This window comes from Ascochyta rabiei, chromosome 2 (genome assembly GCF_004011695.2).
Source record: "Ascochyta rabiei chromosome 2, complete sequence".
Classification (NCBI taxonomy): domain Eukaryota; kingdom Fungi; phylum Ascomycota; class Dothideomycetes; order Pleosporales; family Didymellaceae; genus Ascochyta; species Ascochyta rabiei.
In genome coordinates this window covers 1,630,898-1,651,335 of record NC_082406.1, presented here as the reverse complement: position 1 = coordinate 1,651,335, position 20,438 = coordinate 1,630,898, and the positions used below count along the sequence as shown (strand labels likewise).

Below are 20,438 nucleotides of genomic sequence, written 5' to 3'. Positions count from 1 at the left end.
CTGGGCAGACGACCGTGCTTACAACACCTCTCGGAGCAGGAGTTGAACTTCTGAAGACATCATCCAGCAAATGCAACAAACCCATCTTGTCCGAAATCTCTCCCCAAACTATCGCCAAGTTTCTCGATGTCCTTTGCTGGGTTACAAACGTGGCATCTAGTGAATAAGGTGTAGACGACGTTTATCGTACATGGAAGCGCCCGCCAAAGTCTGATAAGCGTTCAAGTCTGTGTCAGTTCCTTGACTCCCGGCGCCGCACTGGACAGTTCTGCTCCAAACAACATCAGCATCATCACCTTGGCCAGTACTAGAATACTCCGCTCAACACCCACTACATATCGCATGCTTTACAGCAACGAACGACCACATCCATTGCAGACGAAGTACGATCAGTTGTGTCAGTTGCTACAAAGGATGTTATCTGCAACATTATCAGCATGGCACAGCACGTTGCGCCAAGGATCCGTCCGATCTCTTTTCCCGCGCCCTGTGTGGCTTTTCTCTCGGGGTCTCAGTGCATGTCTACATTTGTTCACATTGCATGGGATTGCGGGGTATATCGATATTGCTAGGCTTGGGATTTCTGCATCGTCGGCGCTTCGTTGTCCCCTTTCTTCCTTCTCCACCCAGAATGCTTTTGTCGTTTCAATACATAGTTAGCCCCCATCCGTTCCATTGGCAGTAGAGTTGGAATACCCGGTTTTGCACAAGATTCCCCCTTTCCAATTGTCTCATAAGGTTCATGCAGTGGCGTTGGTGTTTGCTTGCATGCAAGGTGGATATCGGTAGGACATATATAGGAAATACCATGGTGATGGCGACGAAAGACGTTGATGAAGTGCGGGTGGTGGATGACGCTGCATGGACACGGTGAAGTAGAGAGAGACTTGGGATCGCATAGGAGTGTTGCCTTTGCTTTCCCGTAATATTAATACCAATCGTTTCGCGTTCCCAATCACATCTCCATGTCGTACGACTCGACTTGATCCTCACCTCACTCTTCAACCTACAGCTTTCGCCTCGGGGGCGCACCAGTGCTGCACATCATCCTATTGTACCACCAGGTCTCCATTGCGTCAGCGAACCGCCCACGACCCGCCTCTACGGCCCCGGGTACAGTCCAACTGCAGGGTCTTGAAGCAGAGTAACTCGACGTCGACATTCCAGAGGACGACAGCCCCTTGCTTGCCTTGCGCCTACCTCGTGCTCGATCCCAAACGTCACTTTTAGATCACCAACGTGGGACTGCGTTCCAGTCCCCCAACCAGGCCCAGCCGCACTGCTGGAATGCGGCGGTTGGCGTTTACCACTTAGGCTTACGCTTCTGCGCTTTGCTTGGATGGGAACTTTGGCTTTGGCTTTGGCTTTGGCTTTGGCTTTGGCTTTGGCTTTGGCTTTGGCTTTGGCTTTGACATTTCAAAACCTAGGAATGGTGGTCAAGGAGTCTGCGAGATGAGTGATTCAGTTCATTGGCTCGATACTGAGGTTGTGGAAACCTTGCGCGCGCTGCGCGCGCGCGCACACACCCACCCACCAGTCATGGCATAGCAGAGAAAGACGCGGCGATGCGCTTAGCAGTAGTGGACAGGACGAAACAAGCTGCAAGAGAAATCAAGGGAAGGGAAGGCACGGCAAGGATATCGATGCTTTTTCCTCTGACTCGGCAGAGCCGGAGAGGCTCATATCTCGCATATCGACGAGGATACGCTCGGCTGCGGCCGCGCCAATCAGGCGGCTGCGTCGGGGCCCGGCGAAGCACATCTAAACTACTATAGTAAACTCCTGAATTGTGCGTCGATGGACGCCGACTTGATGCGCAATCGGCTCGGGCACGACTTCCCGTTGCGGGCTGTCTTGATGTCAGGAGTCGTGAACGTTGTAGTGCAGCAGAAAGGGTCGCCAATGCTAGGGCTGTGTGCACATCACATGGTCGTGTGTGTATTGCAAATACCTATAACCGTAGCGTCGAGCTACTTTCTCTCGGCTCTGAATGCCGGCCAGTGAGAGTGGGAGCGCATGGCAGCGATGTCTCCTGTCGGACAGGTTGAAGCTTACAATTATCCAGACACTTGATGCTTTCGGGCTTAGACATGCGGAATCTTGCGTCTGCTTGTCTATCCCGTGCCGCATCCTGTACTAATGTATCAGTAGTGAGGGTACAAACACTCGTTCCCACGCGACACTGTTCCATGACAGTTCCCAGAAGCCACAGCGATCCAAATCAGTATTGTACGTGATTGGCGGGCGAAAACATCGCTGAGACAGTCATTTCCCACCTCGATTCCCTACGGCGATGACGCGTCAACTGCTGGCACGTGAGAGCGTGGAGCGCGTGCCGTGTTCATCAAGTCCTTGCCCCTGTCCTTGCAAATGTTATTGCTGAATTTTGCATCGGTTGACTTTCCCGTCATCACCTTGGCCTTTCTTTTTTTCCTGCAATGATATGCAAGGGTGCGGAACGGTAGGGCGAACTGTAGGTATGATCTCGAGGATGGATGCTCTCATGACCTCCCATCCTGGACACACTACCTGCTCGATACTTGATCTCTGTACCAATGAGATCAAGATACGAGGCCCACATGAGTGCAAAGTAGACATTGCCTCACTTTGTTGCGTAAAGTCTTTTTGGAGGAGCAGAGGAGCAAGCGCCGTACCCAAATGTCAATTCCTGATTGCGCAGCAAAGATACGTGGCCAAAGTCGTCTTGCAGGAGCGGTGCTTGACAGGATGGATGGTTTGGTGCATCGAAGCACTTTAGCGAAACCACCAATTAGCCTACAACTTGTCAGCTCACATCCTTGGCTGCACATGTTCCCACTTACTGAAGCATTTGCGCCCATGCCAGTCCCTCGTACTGCATGCCACCAGCCTAACGGAATGTACAGTCCATCTCCAGCCGATAGCTGAGCCTCAAGGCCCTCTACAGCTTCGTCTTTACTGTCCCAGACAGCTTCTTCGAGTGCCTGCATCTCATCTCCAACCATCATCTCTTCACCTCTCATGTTGGCTCTACCGCCTCCACCAGCCTTCAGCCGTGCCCTCTCGTACGCCTCTCGTCCAACACTTGGTTTCATCAACCTCACAACCTTCTGCCCAGCTATTTGTACGAATAGGTTTGGGTTCGGGTCGCGATGTAAAGGTGTACGTGTTGGCGGTCTTCCCATCCACAGACTCGAAGCATAGATGTCACCACGTCCGAGCTTGGCGACGAGCGTGGGCGTAGGGAGGTCGGCTTGGAGAGGGACTGGTAGGTCGGCGAGGGAGTGTTGTGCAAGGTACATGCGGAGATCTGGTGTTGGAGGACCGGACATGTGGGCAAGCAGGAGCGAGAGGGGGGCTTCGAAGCGTTCGAAAGTCGTAGGTTCAGCTGGCGGCGAGCGTGTGAGTTCGAGAGGAACCTTGGAAGCGCTGTATTGCTCAAGATATGAGAGATCAAGATCATGTAAGCTTGCGTCACTGGCAGAAGGTGTAAACCAATTCGTGATAGCAGGCAGACTGCTGAAGTACTTGTTGAATATCACAGGTTCGTTCGCATTGAAGCCGCTGATATCATCGTTGAGGCATTGTGCATGGACGAAGCGCGTGTTCGTCGAGTAGCAGCGTCGGTACGGTAATCCGGGCAATACGCGACGGATTTTCGACATGAGACAAGAGATGTAAGGTATGACGATGGTCAATGTGTTCGGAAGCTCGAAAGAAGCGCGTAAGCACGTGTAGCCGTTCCCCACATTGCAGCCCCGCCAGAACCTGCCATACCAAACACCACGAGGACTGAAAGCTCTGCACTACACAACATGGCCTCAAAACAGGGACAGCCAGGCTCCGGCCAAAGTAGGTCTTTATTGATGACTGTGGTAACATTCCTGACATATTGCAGTCGACGTCACACAGCTCCCCGTTCCGCAGCTCCAAGAACTAAAAACCCAACTTGACCGCGAACTCGAGCACCTGACCACCTCCTTCCAATCGCTACGTACCGCGCAGGCAAAGTTCAGAGACTGCTTAGCCTCAATTGCGACAGGCCTCTCTTCCTCGACTGCCGAGAAAACACTCCTCGTGCCCCTTACGAGCTCGCTGTACGTTCCGGGCAAACTTACGGACCACGAGCACGTGCTAGTCGATGTCGGCACTGGGTTCTTTGTGGAGAAGGATATCCCTGGGGCGAAAGACTTTTACGAGAGAAAGGTCAAGGATCTTCAGGACAGCTTGAAGGATCTCGAGGGTGTGGTAAACTCGAAGGCGCAAAATGTCAGGGTGGTGGAGGAGGTCATACGATTGAAGGTCATGAATGCACAAGAGCAGGAGAGCAAGGGTAAGAGCGGGTGAACACATCGAAGAGGGACCAAAGGTTCCATAAGGGTTGCGCATTCTCGCGAGAAAGGTGCACGTCGCACATCAGCCGTAAATATGGACGGCGCAGCATTGAGCACACGCGAAGACAGCAAGCCGCTGAGCAGGGAAGAATATTATGTCAATCAAAGCTAAGTCATTGCGACCAACTGTGCTGAGAGAATATCCTCCTAAACAACGAACTCGCCTGACTTCGAGAAAGGTAGCTCTTAGTCACTGGTATGTAGGATGTCTCGTAGAACGGAGAAAACGAAGTATGCATTCGATGCTTTGTCTTTACGAGACTCTTACATGGGTCGTTAGGGTAGCCAGACGTACTGGCCTGGCGTTGAACGCAGTACGCACTATTTGAGAGATCTTCCGCACTCACTCAATTCCCTCTGAAACCACTTGTTGCTCTTTTGCCCGACGATACGACCATAGGATATGATCAGACTTCAGCATCTCCTTCGCCCATTTTCACTGCACTGACGATCCCGGAAAGCTGCAGCAGTATGTTCGTCAAGATGCGAACCCCTTCCCAAGACGGTCCCTGCTGCAGCCCCTCCGCGTCGCTGTCGAGTTTCAACTTGCTGACCCCCAAATCGTCATCTTCGTCCAGAAAAATCGAAGAGCCTCCATCAGCGGGTAAGAAGGTGGAAACAGTGTCACCCCAGTTAGCCTGATGACCGGTCTGCAGCCGCTCAAGCTCTGCAAGATGGGTGGCCCATTCAGTGTGACGTACAGCGAGACCCCAGCATGGCAACGACTGTTTCGGATACCACATGGCGGTAAGCTCTGCCTTGTAGCATGTCTCTCGAATCCCGAAAGAGTAGATCTTGTCCAGTCGCCAGTGCTGCAAAGATGCGTCGACACTTGGGCTCTTGTCCCACTTGGCGAAGCTTTCTGCTGAAGCCATATCGTAACCTGGCTGTATAGTAACTCGTTGTGCAAAACCCGTCAGTACAGGGGGCGCCGTCGATCGCGTCATGGGCATCATCGACTCTAGAGCAAAGGACCAAGCTCTTGATCTAAAAGTCGTTAGTTCTTAACGTCGGACCGCCAGACTTGGTGGAACTTGCTCTCCCAACTCCAGCAAATTGATATCCATGTTCACTTTGGCACCGCCCTTACCTGCCTCAAGCTTGTAGAATCTCGAATCAGTCTTGTCATACAAGCCCTCCCCATCGTCGGTCCAGTCGACTTGAACTATGATTAAACTGCTTGGTATGCTGGTACCTGCAGCGGGTAATGACTGCCCCAAAGGCGTCGGTCGCCCAACATTACGAGCAAGCGGTTGAGGTTGCCTTTGAGAGCTATTGGGGTCTCGAAAGATCCAGATTCCACGCAACGACGGGTGAGTTTTGCTCAAGCTGGCAGGCATAGTACCCCAGTAGCCAGCTGACTTGACAGGTTCCAGAACTTCGTCAGCCGCAACAAGACGATGATAGAGTTGACTTCCGAGTACGTTGGCGAGGAGCCTGTAGGATTAGCAAATATCGGACTGAGAGGTGGCAAACGTACCATTTCTTCGGCACCAGATCGATTGTGCCATCGATCGATTTGGTGAATTTCTCCTTCCCATGTCTCCTCCCAATCTGGTCTTCTCCCACCTTCTTTGAGTCAAGAGCGATGCAGCCGAGACGCACAACAAATTCATAGGAACCTTTCTTGTAACTCACTGCTTCAAGCGCGTGCTTGATGGAATTCCGGATTACGATGATCTGAGTATCGTCCAGTCCATCTTCTCGAAAGCTTCCTGATTGATCCATGATGGGGGATGGTAGCAAACGCGGAACAACTCTGTGGGCGTGATTGGGCCACCAGTTCTCGGCTGGAAGAAGCACGACATCAATGCCTTCTCGCTCATCCAATATCATGTTGGTCACTTGCTGAAGACTGCACTTCTCACTCCGTATCCTCTCGACCAATGTTCTGTAATGAGCTTCTGCTGCTTCGACATTGATGATGTCAAACCCGAGGATCTCAATCTTGTTGTTTGGTAAGAGTGTGATGAAGACTCCATCTCGCTTTCTGATGTCGTCCAAGGCTTGCAGCGTGTTACCAAAGACGGTCGGAGGTGTGACTTCAATGCCGAGAAGGTCTTCGGGCCAATCGATGGTGATCTGGTTCTATGGTTCAGTTGATAGTATTATCATGAGCTCGAGTAATGCGTACTCTTGGCCGTACAGCCTCATTCTCTCGCGTGTCTGGTACTGGGCCCAGGAAAAGCTCCATCCTCTCCTGTTCTAGGAGCTCAAGTTGGTCCTGGTACCACTGGGATTGGTTGAAGGCGGGTGTCTTTGCCCAAACGGCAGATTCCTTGCTCTTCTGGGCGCCTCGAGCAATCCATTTGTTGATAGCAGCAACAGCGTCCGTCAAGCCAGCACCTGGGTACACGTCGAAGCGCTTGATTGTAGACTGCTCCCAGTAAGCCACCACAACGCAGCCTGTGTCCTTGTAGATACTATCAACGAGCGTAGCGCCTTCGCTTCTATGCGTGCCACGTCGGTATTCTGCGTGAACGGCAATCGTGCAGCTGACTTTCTTCGGCCTGAGAGTAGACTCCTGAACACTGGTTGGCCAAGATATTTGCCGGAATCGTTCCATGGCCTGTTGTGAGCTTGTACTGGGGTAAATACTCTCCAAGTGCTGGTTGCTGGATACTGCGTGACTGTGAAGGAGTATGAGTTTTGGTGGGGGACGACTATCGTGAGGTGAGGTCAAGGTGAGTGCGAGTTTGGCAAGAGCACCCGACAATGACGTACCAGGGCAATATTGATCGAGCGTTCTGAAGAGACTTATCGTTATCTGAATTGTATCCTGCTGCACCTCCAGATACAATCAGGCGACTGTGACCCTGAGTACAGAAATGAGAGCATCAGATTGACAACAATAGGCTTATGCTCTTGATGTTTTGATCGCATGAAGACCTAAAGCATCATTATACTCTCTTGTGGCGCGAAATTGGAGATCCGAGCAGTATCAGGCCGACAAAGATGCGAGGTATCAGAGCGCAGACGGCAAGAAAGAGGTAGAAGAAAGACTCTGCCGCTGTCTCGAGTGTTGCAGCGCAGCACAAACGGGATTGGGGACTACCTCTTGGAACCGGATTGGTCGATAAGCTGCATACATATTGTCAAGTTAAGCATGCTTGTTGGAGCACTTCCGGATTTGGTGTGCCCAAGTCGGGAGCAGAATATAGGTACTGGTGAGTATCGTATTCTCATTACATTTGAGCACGACAGCATAGGTGTCAATTGCCTGGACCCAGGTGCCTACTATTCTACGATCTGCCCATGCGGTGTAGGTTCTGGACACGTTAATTCACAGTCTGGACACTTCCATTCACGAATGCAGCTGCAGAGTGTTCAGGCACCAAGCAGACTTTGTTTGCCATCAGCTTGTGATTACCACAAAATCCAGTGCCAGTGAGTATCATGTAGGGGGAAGGCTTCGAAAGTGCAGGTGGTTGGTTGAGTGTGCAAGTATGCAAGTGTACACGACGAGAACCCTTGTTCGTTCGTTCGTTCGTTCATTCGCGCGCGCCAAGACACGGAGGTGCTGCGAGAACTCCGCGATTTTCTGGATGGTGAACCATCGCAAGTCGCCCGCGCTCCACATCCCCGTGCAGGTGCTGTCGACCATCTCTCCGCCTGAAGTCCCTTCCCAGAAGCTGCCACGCAGTCAGCAGACGCCATTGGGCCCTCGCGCAATCAATACAACTCATCATGGACGCGGTACCGATCTCGAAGAAGCTGATCGCCTTCGGCAGCAAGAAGATCTATCTGTACGTCGCGGGACCTCCTTGCACGGTATAGATTTCCGTGCTGACATTCCCTTCCAGGCCCAAGTTCACGGTTGCAATGGTGCGCGCACCAGGCCTTTCTCCATACCACGCACGCTTCCTTGTCCCACTCGACTTCTCCAAGTACGATCTCCGTGACTACCTCTACCATGCGTACAATGTCAAATGCTTCAACATTCGATCATACGTTAAGCAGATGCCTATCCGCGACACAGTACAACAACCGCGCCACTGGTTCCGCGACGAGTCGAAGAAGTACATGACAGTTGAGATGGAACAGCCCTTCGTGTGGCCCGAAGTGCCAGCGGATACGAAACCTTGGGGTTTGGGACAGGTGAAGTCGGAGACTGCGCAGGCGGCTGAGGCCAACGGAATCGTGACTGTAGAGCAGAAGAGGCAAAAGGCTAAATCACTAAGAGAGCAGGTGAAGGCGCTCATGACGAAGAAGGAGCCTTTGGTAGATAGGAGTATTGCACAGAAGAGGGCGGAAGGTAGAGATCTTACGCCCGACGAGCTGCAGAAGGAGGAGACCGCAATGCGAAAGAAGGCAGAGAACGAGAAGATGTCGGCATTGAAGTTCTGGGAAGAGAAGAGGACAGGGAAAGTTGTGCAAAGTGATGAGTCGAGTCGTTACACGATCAAGGCATGAGCGAGCACGAGGAGAGAGTGTATATCTGGCTGTATCATAATGCATGGATTTGGAGCTTTTCAGGTTCACAGCTGTCGTAAATCATTAGTTAGATTCCTCTGAGAACGATGATTGTTTAAAAGCATTATTGACAAGACGGGAAGGCTATATCTTAGTAGAAACCAGCATCTCTCATCTACCTGGACTCAAGATATCCACATGGGTCGACTTGAACAGCGCAAACACATGACAGCGTCTGCCTTGCAACAGAGACGTTCACCGTGGGTTCGTTAGCTGAGTAGCGGTAACTAGATGCTCGTTGATGCCAAAATGCTACTGATAACTAGTGTGGACCGCTTGCCTGTCGCTAATGTGCAAGACTCTACGAGAACCATTGCGCCAACTCGCTCGTGTTGATCTGGACCCATAGAACGCCATATATGCTCAAAGATATGCTATGAACCGGAAACAGAGCCAAGAACGGCAACCATGATCAAATGGGATATCATGTCCAGCTGAGTGCCGAGGTGGAGACCGAGGCAATGTACCTAAGCAGTTGGACAGCTTCACAGCAGACTGCTCTAGGTCCACAACCACTTGCGGCACTTCGCGGTCCCGCAAAGACATGGGATTGCATCTTCCCCAGGGTCTTCCATCTCCTCATTCTCGTCCTTATCGAGATAGTCGAACATCAGCTCTTCGTAAGCCGGAATGTCGCGACAAGCGAAGAAGGCGATGTCATAGACGTGCGGGTCGTTCTTGTTGTAGCTGACTGTATATTGGCGGCAGTTAGGCTCGCAAGAGTGGTTGATGAACTTCGTTGGGCCACCCATAAATTCACCATCCACCACATAGGCCTCGTGTTGCATGTCATCCTCAAACTTGTCAAGCGAATACAAGTATGATGCCTTTGCCTTGGAAGACGTGTTTTCTCGACGAGTGGCCTCCTCGTCCGTGATCACCTCGCCACGGTAGGTGTCGATGAATTGTCCTTGATGCAAGTCCTGAGTGCATCGCAGGCCCCAGCCTCTGCCGCTTTCCGTCTTGAAGATCTCCACTTCTACTTTACGACCGAATTGTACCTTTTTGGAACGGCAGTTTGGACCACAACGGCAATTGTCGTTGCACTCGTAGATTGGTCGACGAGAGTGAAGATAGAACGGTACCAGAGCTCCAGCGTGTTGAATCTTTGTACCCTCGGTGAAGTAAGGGAATTTTTTGGGAAGACCCATAGTTGAGAGACCTTCGGCTTTGCACCGCTTGTAGACCTCTTGCTGTTGCTCGCTAAGCCGAGCTTCATCAACGGCAGCATACTCCAGACAGTCACACGTCTTTGTGTACTCGCAACCAATATCGCGACCCATGCGGGGGGAGCATCGCTGGCATCCTGTCGCTGTATCTAGACCGTACTGATAGACACCTTTGGCCAGTACATATTGGGGAATATAGCGGAAGCGGAGCGAAGGCGTTGATGCATCAATAGTATTGACAAGTTGAATCGGTGCGCCAGGGACTCTTCTTAGTCTTCGAACATATTCAGCACGAATGAGAGTATTGGCAGTTCGAACATCTGCCTCGTATGCAGCTCGACTCATATCAGCAGTAGGGACATCAGTGATAGAGGCGGTAGCGATGTCCGGGCCAGATGCCTGTTCTGGTTAGAGTTTGCACACATAGAAAGTATCTGCACTTACAAGTTGACAGGATAAGAAGCCATGCTCATCCACGCTGAGTACACCGTTGTAGATATCAGGGTATGTAGAAGGTGTTGGCATTATGCTGGAAGATACTGACGGTGATCTTGAGGCCGAAGGTGTCCGGCTGTTATGCTGAAGGCGTCGATCAAAGGGCGAGGCTTGACCCTCGATATCTAGGCCAGTTGCTGGGCTTTTGCGTTTCTTCGAGGACACCAGATTCTGTGGTAAAGTCTTTCGCAAACTAAAGTGAAGTCAGCATCTTCCTCAACCTTTCTTCTGAAGTCACTGGCCTCTCCCGCTCTTCCAGATAGTCTTGAACGTGTTCTAGACATCGCTGCAATTCGCTCACGAGGTGCCAGCTGAGAGGAGGATGCTGTGTCTTCTTTTCAGTATGCCAACGGACAAGGTACTGCTCGTCCTAGAATGGCGGCGTTAGACGACTGTAAGTATGTCTACGCACGGACCACATGTGAATGTGAAGCACTCACACCGTCCTTAACGCGATTGCAGACAACGGAGTGAACCTATATAGTGTCAATAACAATTTGCGCGTAGAAAAACGTGTTAGAAGTTCTCTTACCTTGTCTACAGCAACGCGACGCATGTGACGACTGCTGCTTGGAATCATGACTGTTGCAGGCATAACCACCTACATAACATTAGCTTGCTCTTCTACACCCTAAAAAGGCCATCTGCTTATCTAAGCCGTTTTTAGCTGTGGTAAAAGCTGGGGTTTAAGGTTATGTAAGCTAGAAAGATAGAGAGGCAAAAACCTTAGACATAAGGTAGTAACCTAGAGATATTACCTTCTTTATTGTAGGCAAGCTGCTACTCCTGTAGTGATTGTCTAGAATAAAGTCGCTAGCGACTCTTTAATGCCGCACGAGTGCTATTGCTGAATAAGCAAATACTGGAGCTGGAGCGTGTGCGCGCTGCAGCAGCTAAGTTAAGGGGTTTAGCGCAACCATTCCCGCTTAGGTAAGCACACCAAGACCACTAGCTATTTACTTGTTTACGTTTATATTAATGTATTAGGCAGAAGTGTTGTCGGCTGCAGTCTGTTGTAAATAGGTAAGTGCTTCTTTAGTAAGAGTTTCTAAGAGACTAAATACGCAAACATTGTTCTTTTGTTCTATCGGTCCTTTGCAGAGTGGTAAAAGATTGACACGTGGAAATTAATCGCTAGCTACTGCGCAATCCACCTACGCTACTTGCGCCTGTTACCATGGTAGAACATTTATGTATGGCCTAGCTCTAATAATGTCGAGTGCGAGAATCATAGTACTCAAATTGGTTTCTTAAGAGGTGACGTCGTCTCAAGATAAAAGACTTGCTTGATCTTACGTACTTTCCTGCTCGCAATCAACATGCTGCTGTCACGCTGCGGCGGACGAGGAACTGCAGCCCGCAGATACCGCACTTAAGCGCAGATTCTGTAGATGCAGGCATCTGCTTCTGTGCTTTTGGTCAGAGGTATACATCAAAGTCTCCTTCGGCACCCTCGGCCTTGATTCTAGGGCTCTCCACTCCATTAGCGTAAAGCTCAGGCGCTAGCTTATCGATTGCATCGCGCCTGCCAGAAAAAAGTCCCCGCCGACACAAGCCTCACGTCCGAGATACTTTCTGCAGGTTGTATAATCCACCATGGCCACTGACAGTCCATTCATCAGGAACCTCGCATCAAGCGGTTAGTCGACCCTTGGGGCCCAGAAGCTTGCAAAACTGACCGTCTTCGTAGACAAGGAGATTCGCGACAATGCGCTCGACTCTCTGCGAACGTATCTCGGAGGGCGCTCAGAGATCTCAGAACTCGACTTGCTAAAGCTCTGGAAGGGGTTGTTCTACTGTACGTCTTTCACCTCTTACATACGGCGCCCTTGTGCCCCAGCTTCTGCTATGCGACGCCTTGCGCCCTCAAATCATTGCTCTAAATGGAAATCCCCTCTGACCGATGCTCAGGCCTGTGGATGCAGGACAAGCCTGCCTTGCAACAGCGACTTTCGCGCGACCTCGCCTCTTTAGTCTCGACTCTCCGTTCCGGCGTCGCACTCCCCTTCATCCGCGCATTCTTTCTCACAATGGCCCGCGAGTGGACCAACATTGAAGCGCTACGCCTCGACAAGTACCTTTACCTTATTCGTCAATACATGCACGCATCATTCCAGTACCTTGCGACGAAGAAGTGGAAGAAGGCAGTTCTAGAGGAGTGGAACACAATTGTGGAGGAGACACCACTAAACCCCACCAATATGAAGATTCCTAACGGACTGCGATACCATGTGCTGGATGTCTGGGTTGACGAACTCGAGAAGGTCGAGTCCGATTGGGAGAATGAGAAGAAGCAGGAGGTCTTGGAGACATTAGTACAGCCGATTGAAAAGCTGGCGAAGAACACCGGTCTCAAGGTCGTCAGAGAAGCTGCAAAGGAGACGTTAGCAGAGGACACGTTGCGTACGTGGAGAGGACAGAAAGATGAAACTATGGCGGAGCCAGAGTCAGAAGAGGATGATGAGTGGGGTGGCTTTGAGGACTAGACGTGGAGCAGATTAGCGATGAAGAGGAGGACAGGAAGACTTCGCATTTGTTCCAGCGCGGCGTTACGGCGGATGCATATCGAGACCCAGGTTTCAAAGGGGTTGGAGATATGGAAAGGTCTACAAAACACACCCTGAGGTTTCCAAAGACATGCTACATACATTTCTACGGACTTGCGGATACAAAATCACATTATCACACAACAACTCGTCATAACCGAATTCGTTCTGTATTTATACTACTCGTCACGCGAGCTGATTGAGCCATCTGCACAATCGTCAGCATCACCCTTTCTCTCAGGTTCAATCAGACTTACAGTCGCCCCGTTCCCCTCCGCTCTTCTTCTCGGTATATCTCCCCAACAAATCTGGCCTTACACCGAGGACATACAGCCTCCAAAGCAGCGGCGGCAGCAGCATCCCAATACTTACTCCCGCAACCTTCTTACTAATCGCCGCGTCCCTGCCTCCGTCTTTCAACATCTCATTTACCAAGATCGGAATCAGCAATGTCTCTCCCACACCCAGCAGCAAGTAGGTTGGCCTTCTACTTTCAATACCATTGCGAGTGTTGGTGTAGCCAGCAAGCAAAGCGGATGTTAAACCTCCGATTATGATGCCGCCGAATAGACGTGCGAACAGGACCGAAGAAGGATTGATATCGGATGGGTGATTGAGAATGAGGGAGAGCACCCAAGATGTGTTTGTTACAAGAGGGACGGTGAAGAGGTTTGCGATTGCTTCGGCGAGGAAAGCTTTGCGGATTACGGAGCCATTGACATTGGGGTCCGGCTTTATGTTGGGGTTTGCGGCGGGAGATTTGGTCGTTGGCATGTTGACTGTGATCTATGATGTGGTGTAGGTGGGGAAGATGCAAAGCATATGAGTAAGAATTTGAAGTGTTAGAATAGCGCCGGAAACACAAGAAGACGTATGGTGATATATACTCGTCATGAGTGTGGTGACGTCACGCGAGACAATGGCCCAAAGCCACTGCGTTGGATCAGTTCGAACGCGATCCATTTCCGCGGACTTTTTAATCCACATACTAACAGTAAATTTTTGAGATCTGTGTATGTCCAGAAGTGATAGTAGTACAATGACGCTCGCTTCATGGAAACGCGCAAACCATTTTACGAGAAAGCGAATGGGCATTGGCCTCGGTTGCTACCCATCAGTCGATCGCGCGTCGCCTCGCATTCGTCCAGACCATAGCCTTCCAGCTTCTTCGGCCCAACCTCGAAGATCTTGTAGCCCTGAGGGTTGTAACCCTTCCCGTTGGGGTAGGGTTTACCTGCAGCCCAGCGTAGCCACGCAAGCGGTGAGTAACGCATGGAAAATGTAGGCTTGATGTACCTATATCTTGGTCAACACTAGTTGTACAGAATATTCTTCAAGACCGTCTTCCTACCATGGCTCGTTTTCATATTCAGTCATGAAGTATCTTCCGGTTTGGGGGTCTGGATCATCAGTGACATGCCTAGCTCGAAAAGCATAAGGTCGTGGCGGAAGGAGCCACCTTGATATGAACTTCCTCACACCGAAGATAGTTTTGACAATCCTGATATACATCAGCGGCGGTTCGCCGTACAGCATAGCGCGTCTGAGTCGGTCATCCATGAGGGCTGCGACTACGTTCTGTCCATATGGCTTCAAGGCTTCGGGTGCATTGGCAAGAAGAATTCGAGTTGTTTCTTCGGCCAGTTGGTGGTTGTACTTATCAGGAACCATATACTTGCTCTCGTATTTCTCGGCCCATTCTTTGATATCCTCGAAGAATTCGAGGCCATCTTTGAAGGTTTCTGGACCATGACGAAGACTCGAGTAGTCAATGTCTATAGCATCACCGATGGCCTTCCAGAGTGTACCGCTGTGTCTCATGTCAGATTTTGGTACAGCCGAAGGGAGGCTTCGTTCCAGGTTACTTACAAGGCGCAGATCTCCATTGGTGTCAGCACCCTCCACTCATAGAGCTTGATCCATCGCTCAACCTCCATAACGAAAAGCGATAATGTGTAGAGCATGTCCTCGTTGCTAATCTTATTTGCTTTCTGGTACCTGCTATGCAAGTAGTTCATTCGAGCAATGGCCGAGTTGGCTCGCTCTGAAGTAGGACTGTACCCAAGAAACTCCGCGATGAGGATACTCGTGTCTGCATAACGGCGTCCAGCGTACTCAACTTTACCGAGCTGTTGCGTTTCGCAGAGCAACTTGGAGATTGAGGGTATGCCATAAGTTCTACGTCACGGTCAGATATGGTTCAAAGCATATCTATAAGTGATGTTTACGTACTTGAAGAGGGCGAACGATAGCGCCTTCTTGGTTATCCATGGAAACTCAAGGCTCTGAACATAGTTGGCGATCTGCCAAGCATCTTCGGCAGTCATTTTCCGGAAGTCTTCGCGAGTCTTGTAGGGCGTTTGCGAATGCTGCTGGTCCCGTCTGAGATACCTCAAACCTCGGCATAGTGAAACGTAGCAGACAAGCATAGTAATGACTATGCTTGCTAGCAGGTTTAGCGCATCAGTAACGCCTACAGAGGTGTTGAATGAGATTGTAGACGCTATCTGGGTCATGTTTATGGGTGGCGTCTGGGGTTGCTACGTGCTTCGCCTGTTGACAGTTGCAACGTCGATAGTTCGGCGCTCTGCGAGAAAAGATGAATATGAAAAGCGAACAGAGCCTGACGGGACGTTGAGGTAGTTGAGGTAGTCGATAGTCATTGGCACGTGATGTGGGGGATGTCTCGCGCCGGAAGCTAGAACTCTTTTTGCGGAGTCGCAAGCTGAATCAGGCAACCAAGGGTCACACAAATGGTAGTCGACAGACCCCAGCTCTCGCACCAGCTAGCACGTGCCTTATGATTGCTTTTCGAAGCCTGCTGTGTACCAGTTCTGAGCCCTCCATATGTGCTTCAGTCTGCTTGCGCGTAGTATTTACATCAAAGGCAAAGGTCGAAAATACACATAGTGTTGCTGGAGTAAAGTAGTCTTCGAAAGCGAGTTCCTGAGACCTTCACTCCAATGTAAAATTGACAGCATCCCATCGGCATTGTCGGTCGTGAGTTTCGCGCTAGTGTAGCCGCGAGCTTTCTGCCGCACTTTCATTGACCCTGGTCCGTACAGCTTACTCTGACACCGCTCGACTCACCGCCATGGGCAGGTACGCATTCACAACATCACACAGGATGCGCAAATGCTGATGAAATCTACAGGAGGCCGAATCAGCTGATTCTCGAGTACTTTGAACGCGGGCCGAAGCTCGAAGACGCGAGCAATCGCTATCAGCACACGTGCAAATCATGCGGTGAGAGAGTGCGACCAACCCCACCACGGAAAAAGTATAGACCAGCAACTGACCGCGCACGCAGTTCCCCAAGGGCCGCATAGACAGCCTCACGAACCACCTGGTTAAGAAATGTCCCGCTCTACCTCTGCGCGACCGCCAGCGGGCGCTGCTGCAATTCCACGAGCTGCCCCTCCCTGACAACATGGCGCAACCCGTCGCAAATGCGCCTGGGCCAGTTCACAACGGCCAGAAAGTGAACCTCTCATACACGCCTTCGAAGCAACTTTCGGCGCTCGAGACACTTGCAGAGGTGTCGCGACAACATCTGGATCTATCAGGAAAGCGGCCAATCGAGCACCAGCAGCACCAGCAACAGCACCAGCAACAGCATCAGCAGCGAGGACTGCCTCCACAGGCGCATCACAATGCTGGACACGGAGAACTGCTGGACGAATGGATCCAGGATGATAGGACAGAAGGCGCCGATTTGAGCAGCCTGTCTCATGCTATGGACCTGTCTGGCGCGCCAGCTTTGCCGTCTATGTATCAGTTTAACGGCCCGCTGCACCACTCACCAACGAATTCGCCTCACATGGGCAACATGCCCCTCTCGAGCTCAGGCTCAATGGCGCAAATGGTGCCTTCCCTTGTCATGGCAGCCTCTGCGGCTAACGATCTCATGCCGCTCGCCAGTGGAATGACTATGGATCCAGATCTCAACCTTTCGCATAACGGCATGAGCTTCCAGCGCTCGCAATGGTCCAACCTGCAACCCCATCCCCTGGATCCTTTGTTGCACGACCACAGCAGCAAGGATCAGCTGATGCCAAAAGCTGAGGGTATAACGAAGTTTCCACAACCTCGACCAATTGCGATAAATCCAAACACCCAGACCCATTTCACAACAGATTTCAGCATACATCAGAAGCCGCTAAAGCCCAAAGTCCGAGGCCGATTCACCGATAGCCGGCGCAAAGAGGTGCAGGAGGTCCGCAAGCGAGGTGCATGCATTCGGTGTCGTATGCTCAAGAAGCCATGCTCAGGGGACAATCCATGCAATACCTGCCAGAATGTAGAGAGCGCGCGGTTATGGAAGCAGCCTTGCATACGGACACGTATTGCCGAAGAGTTCAATCTCTACTCAGCTGGTCTGCATGGGGTGCTGGCATACCATGCAACTAACCAAGCCAAAGGACAGATACGCCTGGACCAGACTCCTGGTCGCATAGAAGCCTCTCATCACCCGGAATCCGGGATCTTTTCAACCTTCACTCCTCTCAAATGCCACCAGAACCAGGTGGTCCAGAGCGTCGACATCGATCCAGCAATCTTCACCGCTGTCGGCACGCCAGACCTCGAGCTCATAGACGGAGATGATGACATCAGTGGGAAACTAGACATATACATTAAGAAGATTGATCCTCACTTTGTTGAATCGGAGGACTCAGTTTTTATGAAGATAACACAGCAGACCATATCGAGGCTGGCATCGCCTAATCAAGATGGTCTGTTAACAAAAGTGATGGAGCTCTGGCACTACACGCGGATACTTACGTCCCGCAACCTGCACTGGCATATTTTCTCCAACCCATCGCTACCGCCCACATTGTCAGCACCGACACTGTCCTCCTCGGATATGGAAGACGCAGCACGCTCACCCATCACAGCGCTCGACCACCCTTCATCCTACAATCTTATCAGGATGCAACTCATGGGAGCAACTGAAAAGCGCGCCGCTTGCGTAGCCCGCGTCGTAATGAACGATCTAGAACGTCGCCTCCTGCAGCGCCAACAAGCCAACCCCTTCGAAACGTTCCTCGTCGCCGTCATCCTCCTCGCCAGTGTAGAGCGCATGTGCTGGCTCTTCCGAACGTGGGAGGTTCAGACGCCACTTGACCCTGCTACTGACGATTCAACCTTGACTGTGGACAACGATCTTGCATCTGCTTTGCAATCTCCACCACCACCATCCGTAAACCCACAGCCTGCTCTACGACACCCCAAGTGGCCGCTCGACAAGCCCGCTGCGTCTTTCTCTCAGCAAGGTGAACGATTCAGCGACATCTTGAATATGCTGCTCAAGATGCGCGGTGTACCGCCTAAGCCGATTCCTCGCAGTACTGATGGAATGCTGGTCATGTGGGGTGACGATGTAGATGAGACGATTAGGGAGTGGTACGAGGGTATTGCCGTTACGACCCAAATACTTGAAGAGAGGGCCAATGCAAAGTTTGTGGGCGAGGATCCGGCGGAGTGGGAACTGAAATTCTTGGGAAAGATCATTAGAGGTGATTAGACACACTTGTTTGGAGGTTCTAATGTCGAGCGCGCAACTCGACGCGAAAAGCACTTGGCCGGTCATTTGTCATAGAACGATTGATACCACAAACTTCTTTGCAGTCAACGAACGCCACACCCATTTTTGGAAGGTCTAGCTAAGAGTATCGTTTGATTCATCTGTCGTGTAGAAGTCGTCAATTATATGCGCATGCGAGTATCATCGAAGACTACGCAGCGCTTCCCCAACACACACCCCATGCTGAACTATGTCTGGACAAAAATCTTGTCCAAATCCCCCACAGCGCCATACAGTCGTAAACTCAATGCCTCCGCTTTTCAGGTCATTCAATCGTAACGAGGGTATCAACCATTTACGCGACCTCCTCGATCTTGGGCTTGTCTCCTGATGCGGGTGCGGCCGCGGACTTGTCCTTGCTGTCCTCATCGTTCTCGAGCTCAGGCATATCCTCGTCGTCATCATCGCTGTCCTCGCCCTCCATTCCCTCAAGACCTTCCATGCCAGGCATGCCACCCATTCCAGGGAGGCCGCCCATGCCCTGAGCAGCACCGAGCTTCGAGAAGTCGATGCCACCGAAGCCGCCGTCGCCACCCATAGGATTCATCTGGTTCATCATCTCCTCGTCGGCAGGAGCCTCGTCTTGCTCGTCCTCATCGACCCACTGTAACCTGTTAGCCTTGCACTCTCTCAGGGGCGCACCGAAGTCGGCTCTCGCTGTTGCCGGGAGTGGCTTACCTTGTCGAAGTTGGTCTTCAGGAAGTGGACCTTCGCCTTATCCTTGAGCAGACGTGGCCAGAACTCCTCCTTGAGCTCCTTCTTGCGCAAGACAAGTGTGACATCGCGACCACTGTGCTGGATCTTCGACTCCTTGGGGTCGATCTCGGCGAAGAACTCGAGGTCGACGGCATAGGTGACCTTTTTCGATGTCGAGGCGCCCTTGAAGCTGAGCTTTGTGGGTTGCAGGTCAAGCTTCAGATCTGACTCGGGGACATCGGCGGCAACGATGGTGAGGAAGACGTAGTTCCTCTCGGGGTCGCTGTCAGACGAACGCTGCGCCCAGGTGACTGCGTTGGATTAGCGTGGTTTCCTGAGAAAAGGGCAGCGCAAAGCTCGCTTCTGCCGATTGCCATGTCGTGGTTGGACAACAAGCTTGTGCAGTGGTGTTGCGGGGCCAGGTTTGGAGCTTGCATATTCGACAAGGCTGTGACTTACCTTCAGGTGTAACGGTAGGCGTAGACATGATTGTAGATATGTGGATGTGTATGAAGTTGGGAGAGTTGGTAGAAGGATGTCGAGATTGCGCAAATAAGTTGGCTTTATGTGTCGTATGACGAAGTTGAGTTGCTGCAAAGTCAAGGTCGAGAAGGCGGAAGAAATGCGGTGCTGGAGACTAGCGTAGAAAGCAATGGAAGCTGTAGAACATTGAGCTTCAGCCCCGATTGTTGTGTTTAGTGTTTGTTAGCAAGCTGCAGCCCGAATTTCACGAATGTAGTATAGAGCTCCCTGCTTTACGTGAAATAGCAAATCTCCCGTGCGCGGAGGTGAGGCAGTAGTTGTGAAGCGTAGACTATTGCTTTGGTGGATGGCTAGTGCTTGCCCCGCGACGTGAGGTCACTGGAACCTGGCTCGAGAAAAAGGCACCACCATTGCGACCTTCACACAACCACCACGCACTTGAAACGGACTATAGCTTCTGCTCATACCCACCATACTGTACAAACAGCACCAGCGATCTCGTTCGATCAGCCTTAGAAGTGCGTGTCGTTTCTTGTGACCGCCAGCCTTTATCGCGCATTTGGCGCAGGGAGCGACCCCAGCGGCTGCCTGATCGCGAACATCTTCGAGTGTGGGTATA

General features: G+C 51.4%; 11 protein-coding genes across 11 annotated transcripts, besides 4 other annotated features; 4 read left to right on the top strand and 7 right to left on the bottom strand.

The window, feature by feature from the left end:
- Window positions 1–1,346: 1,346 nt before the first annotated feature.
- Window positions 1,347–1,411: a tandem repeat.
- Window positions 1,412–1,499: 88 nt separating this feature from the next.
- Window positions 1,500–1,520: a tandem repeat.
- A 1,234-nt stretch (window positions 1,521–2,754) lies between these two features.
- Window positions 2,755–3,644, bottom strand: EKO05_0001440 (uncharacterized protein; the record flags this gene model as incomplete). The annotated part of the gene is made up of 2 exons (XM_038937114.1): window positions 2,755–2,775; window positions 2,823–3,644. The coding sequence occupies 2 exons, from the start codon at window positions 3,642–3,644 to the stop codon at window positions 2,755–2,757; spliced, it is 843 nt and encodes a 280-aa protein (XP_038802197.1).
- A 150-nt stretch (window positions 3,645–3,794) lies between these two features.
- On the top strand, window positions 3,795–4,326 carry EKO05_0001439 (subunit of tubulin prefoldin; the record flags this gene model as incomplete). Its single annotated transcript, XM_038937538.1, has 2 exons — window positions 3,795–3,831; window positions 3,878–4,326. 2 exons carry the CDS (start codon window positions 3,795–3,797, stop codon window positions 4,324–4,326), a joined length of 486 nt encoding a protein of 161 aa, XP_038802196.1.
- A 454-nt stretch (window positions 4,327–4,780) lies between these two features.
- Window positions 4,781–5,248, bottom strand: EKO05_0001438 (uncharacterized protein; the record flags this gene model as incomplete). The annotated part of the gene is made up of 1 exon (XM_059635670.1): window positions 4,781–5,248. The coding sequence occupies one exon, from the start codon at window positions 5,246–5,248 to the stop codon at window positions 4,781–4,783; it is 468 nt and encodes a 155-aa protein (XP_059491653.1).
- A 129-nt stretch (window positions 5,249–5,377) lies between these two features.
- Window positions 5,378–6,939, bottom strand: EKO05_0001437 (uncharacterized protein; the record flags this gene model as incomplete). Its single annotated transcript, XM_038937266.2, has 3 exons — window positions 5,378–5,810; window positions 5,854–6,455; window positions 6,508–6,939. 3 exons carry the CDS (start codon window positions 6,937–6,939, stop codon window positions 5,378–5,380), a joined length of 1,467 nt encoding a protein of 488 aa, XP_038802195.2.
- Window positions 6,940–7,846: 907 nt separating this feature from the next.
- Window positions 7,847–7,871: a tandem repeat.
- A 189-nt stretch (window positions 7,872–8,060) lies between these two features.
- EKO05_0001436 (mitochondrial 54S ribosomal protein YmL41) lies at window positions 8,061–8,786 on the top strand (the record flags this gene model as incomplete). Its single annotated transcript, XM_038937204.1, has 2 exons — window positions 8,061–8,119; window positions 8,177–8,786. 2 exons carry the CDS (start codon window positions 8,061–8,063, stop codon window positions 8,784–8,786), a joined length of 669 nt encoding a protein of 222 aa, XP_038802194.1.
- A 560-nt stretch (window positions 8,787–9,346) lies between these two features.
- EKO05_0001435 ([Histone H3]-lysine(4) N-trimethyltransferase) lies at window positions 9,347–10,540 on the bottom strand (the record flags this gene model as incomplete). Its single annotated transcript, XM_038937140.2, has 2 exons — window positions 9,347–10,414; window positions 10,460–10,540. 2 exons carry the CDS (start codon window positions 10,538–10,540, stop codon window positions 9,347–9,349), a joined length of 1,149 nt encoding a protein of 382 aa, XP_038802193.2.
- A 1,566-nt stretch (window positions 10,541–12,106) lies between these two features.
- EKO05_0001434 (uncharacterized protein) lies at window positions 12,107–12,996 on the top strand (the record flags this gene model as incomplete). Its single annotated transcript, XM_038937303.1, has 3 exons — window positions 12,107–12,149; window positions 12,201–12,308; window positions 12,422–12,996. 3 exons carry the CDS (start codon window positions 12,107–12,109, stop codon window positions 12,994–12,996), a joined length of 726 nt encoding a protein of 241 aa, XP_038802192.1.
- Window positions 12,997–13,235: 239 nt separating this feature from the next.
- Window positions 13,236–13,830, bottom strand: EKO05_0001433 (uncharacterized protein; the record flags this gene model as incomplete). The annotated part of the gene is made up of 2 exons (XM_038937548.1): window positions 13,236–13,264; window positions 13,314–13,830. The coding sequence occupies 2 exons, from the start codon at window positions 13,828–13,830 to the stop codon at window positions 13,236–13,238; spliced, it is 546 nt and encodes a 181-aa protein (XP_038802191.1).
- Window positions 13,831–14,129: 299 nt separating this feature from the next.
- On the bottom strand, window positions 14,130–15,572 carry EKO05_0001432 (uncharacterized protein; the record flags this gene model as incomplete). The annotated part of the gene is made up of 4 exons (XM_038937339.1): window positions 14,130–14,352; window positions 14,408–14,866; window positions 14,926–15,234; window positions 15,289–15,572. 4 exons carry the CDS (start codon window positions 15,570–15,572, stop codon window positions 14,130–14,132), a joined length of 1,275 nt encoding a protein of 424 aa, XP_038802190.1.
- A 578-nt stretch (window positions 15,573–16,150) lies between these two features.
- On the top strand, window positions 16,151–18,580 carry EKO05_0001431 (uncharacterized protein; the record flags this gene model as incomplete). Its single annotated transcript, XM_038937646.1, has 3 exons — window positions 16,151–16,158; window positions 16,211–16,310; window positions 16,367–18,580. 3 exons carry the CDS (start codon window positions 16,151–16,153, stop codon window positions 18,578–18,580), a joined length of 2,322 nt encoding a protein of 773 aa, XP_038802189.1.
- Window positions 16,640–16,680: a tandem repeat.
- A 355-nt stretch (window positions 18,581–18,935) lies between the features above and the next one.
- EKO05_0001430 (p23 chaperone protein wos2) lies at window positions 18,936–19,823 on the bottom strand (the record flags this gene model as incomplete). The annotated part of the gene is made up of 3 exons (XM_038937330.1): window positions 18,936–19,244; window positions 19,319–19,647; window positions 19,796–19,823. 3 exons carry the CDS (start codon window positions 19,821–19,823, stop codon window positions 18,936–18,938), a joined length of 666 nt encoding a protein of 221 aa, XP_038802188.1.
- Between the last annotated feature and the right edge of the window lie 615 nt (window positions 19,824–20,438).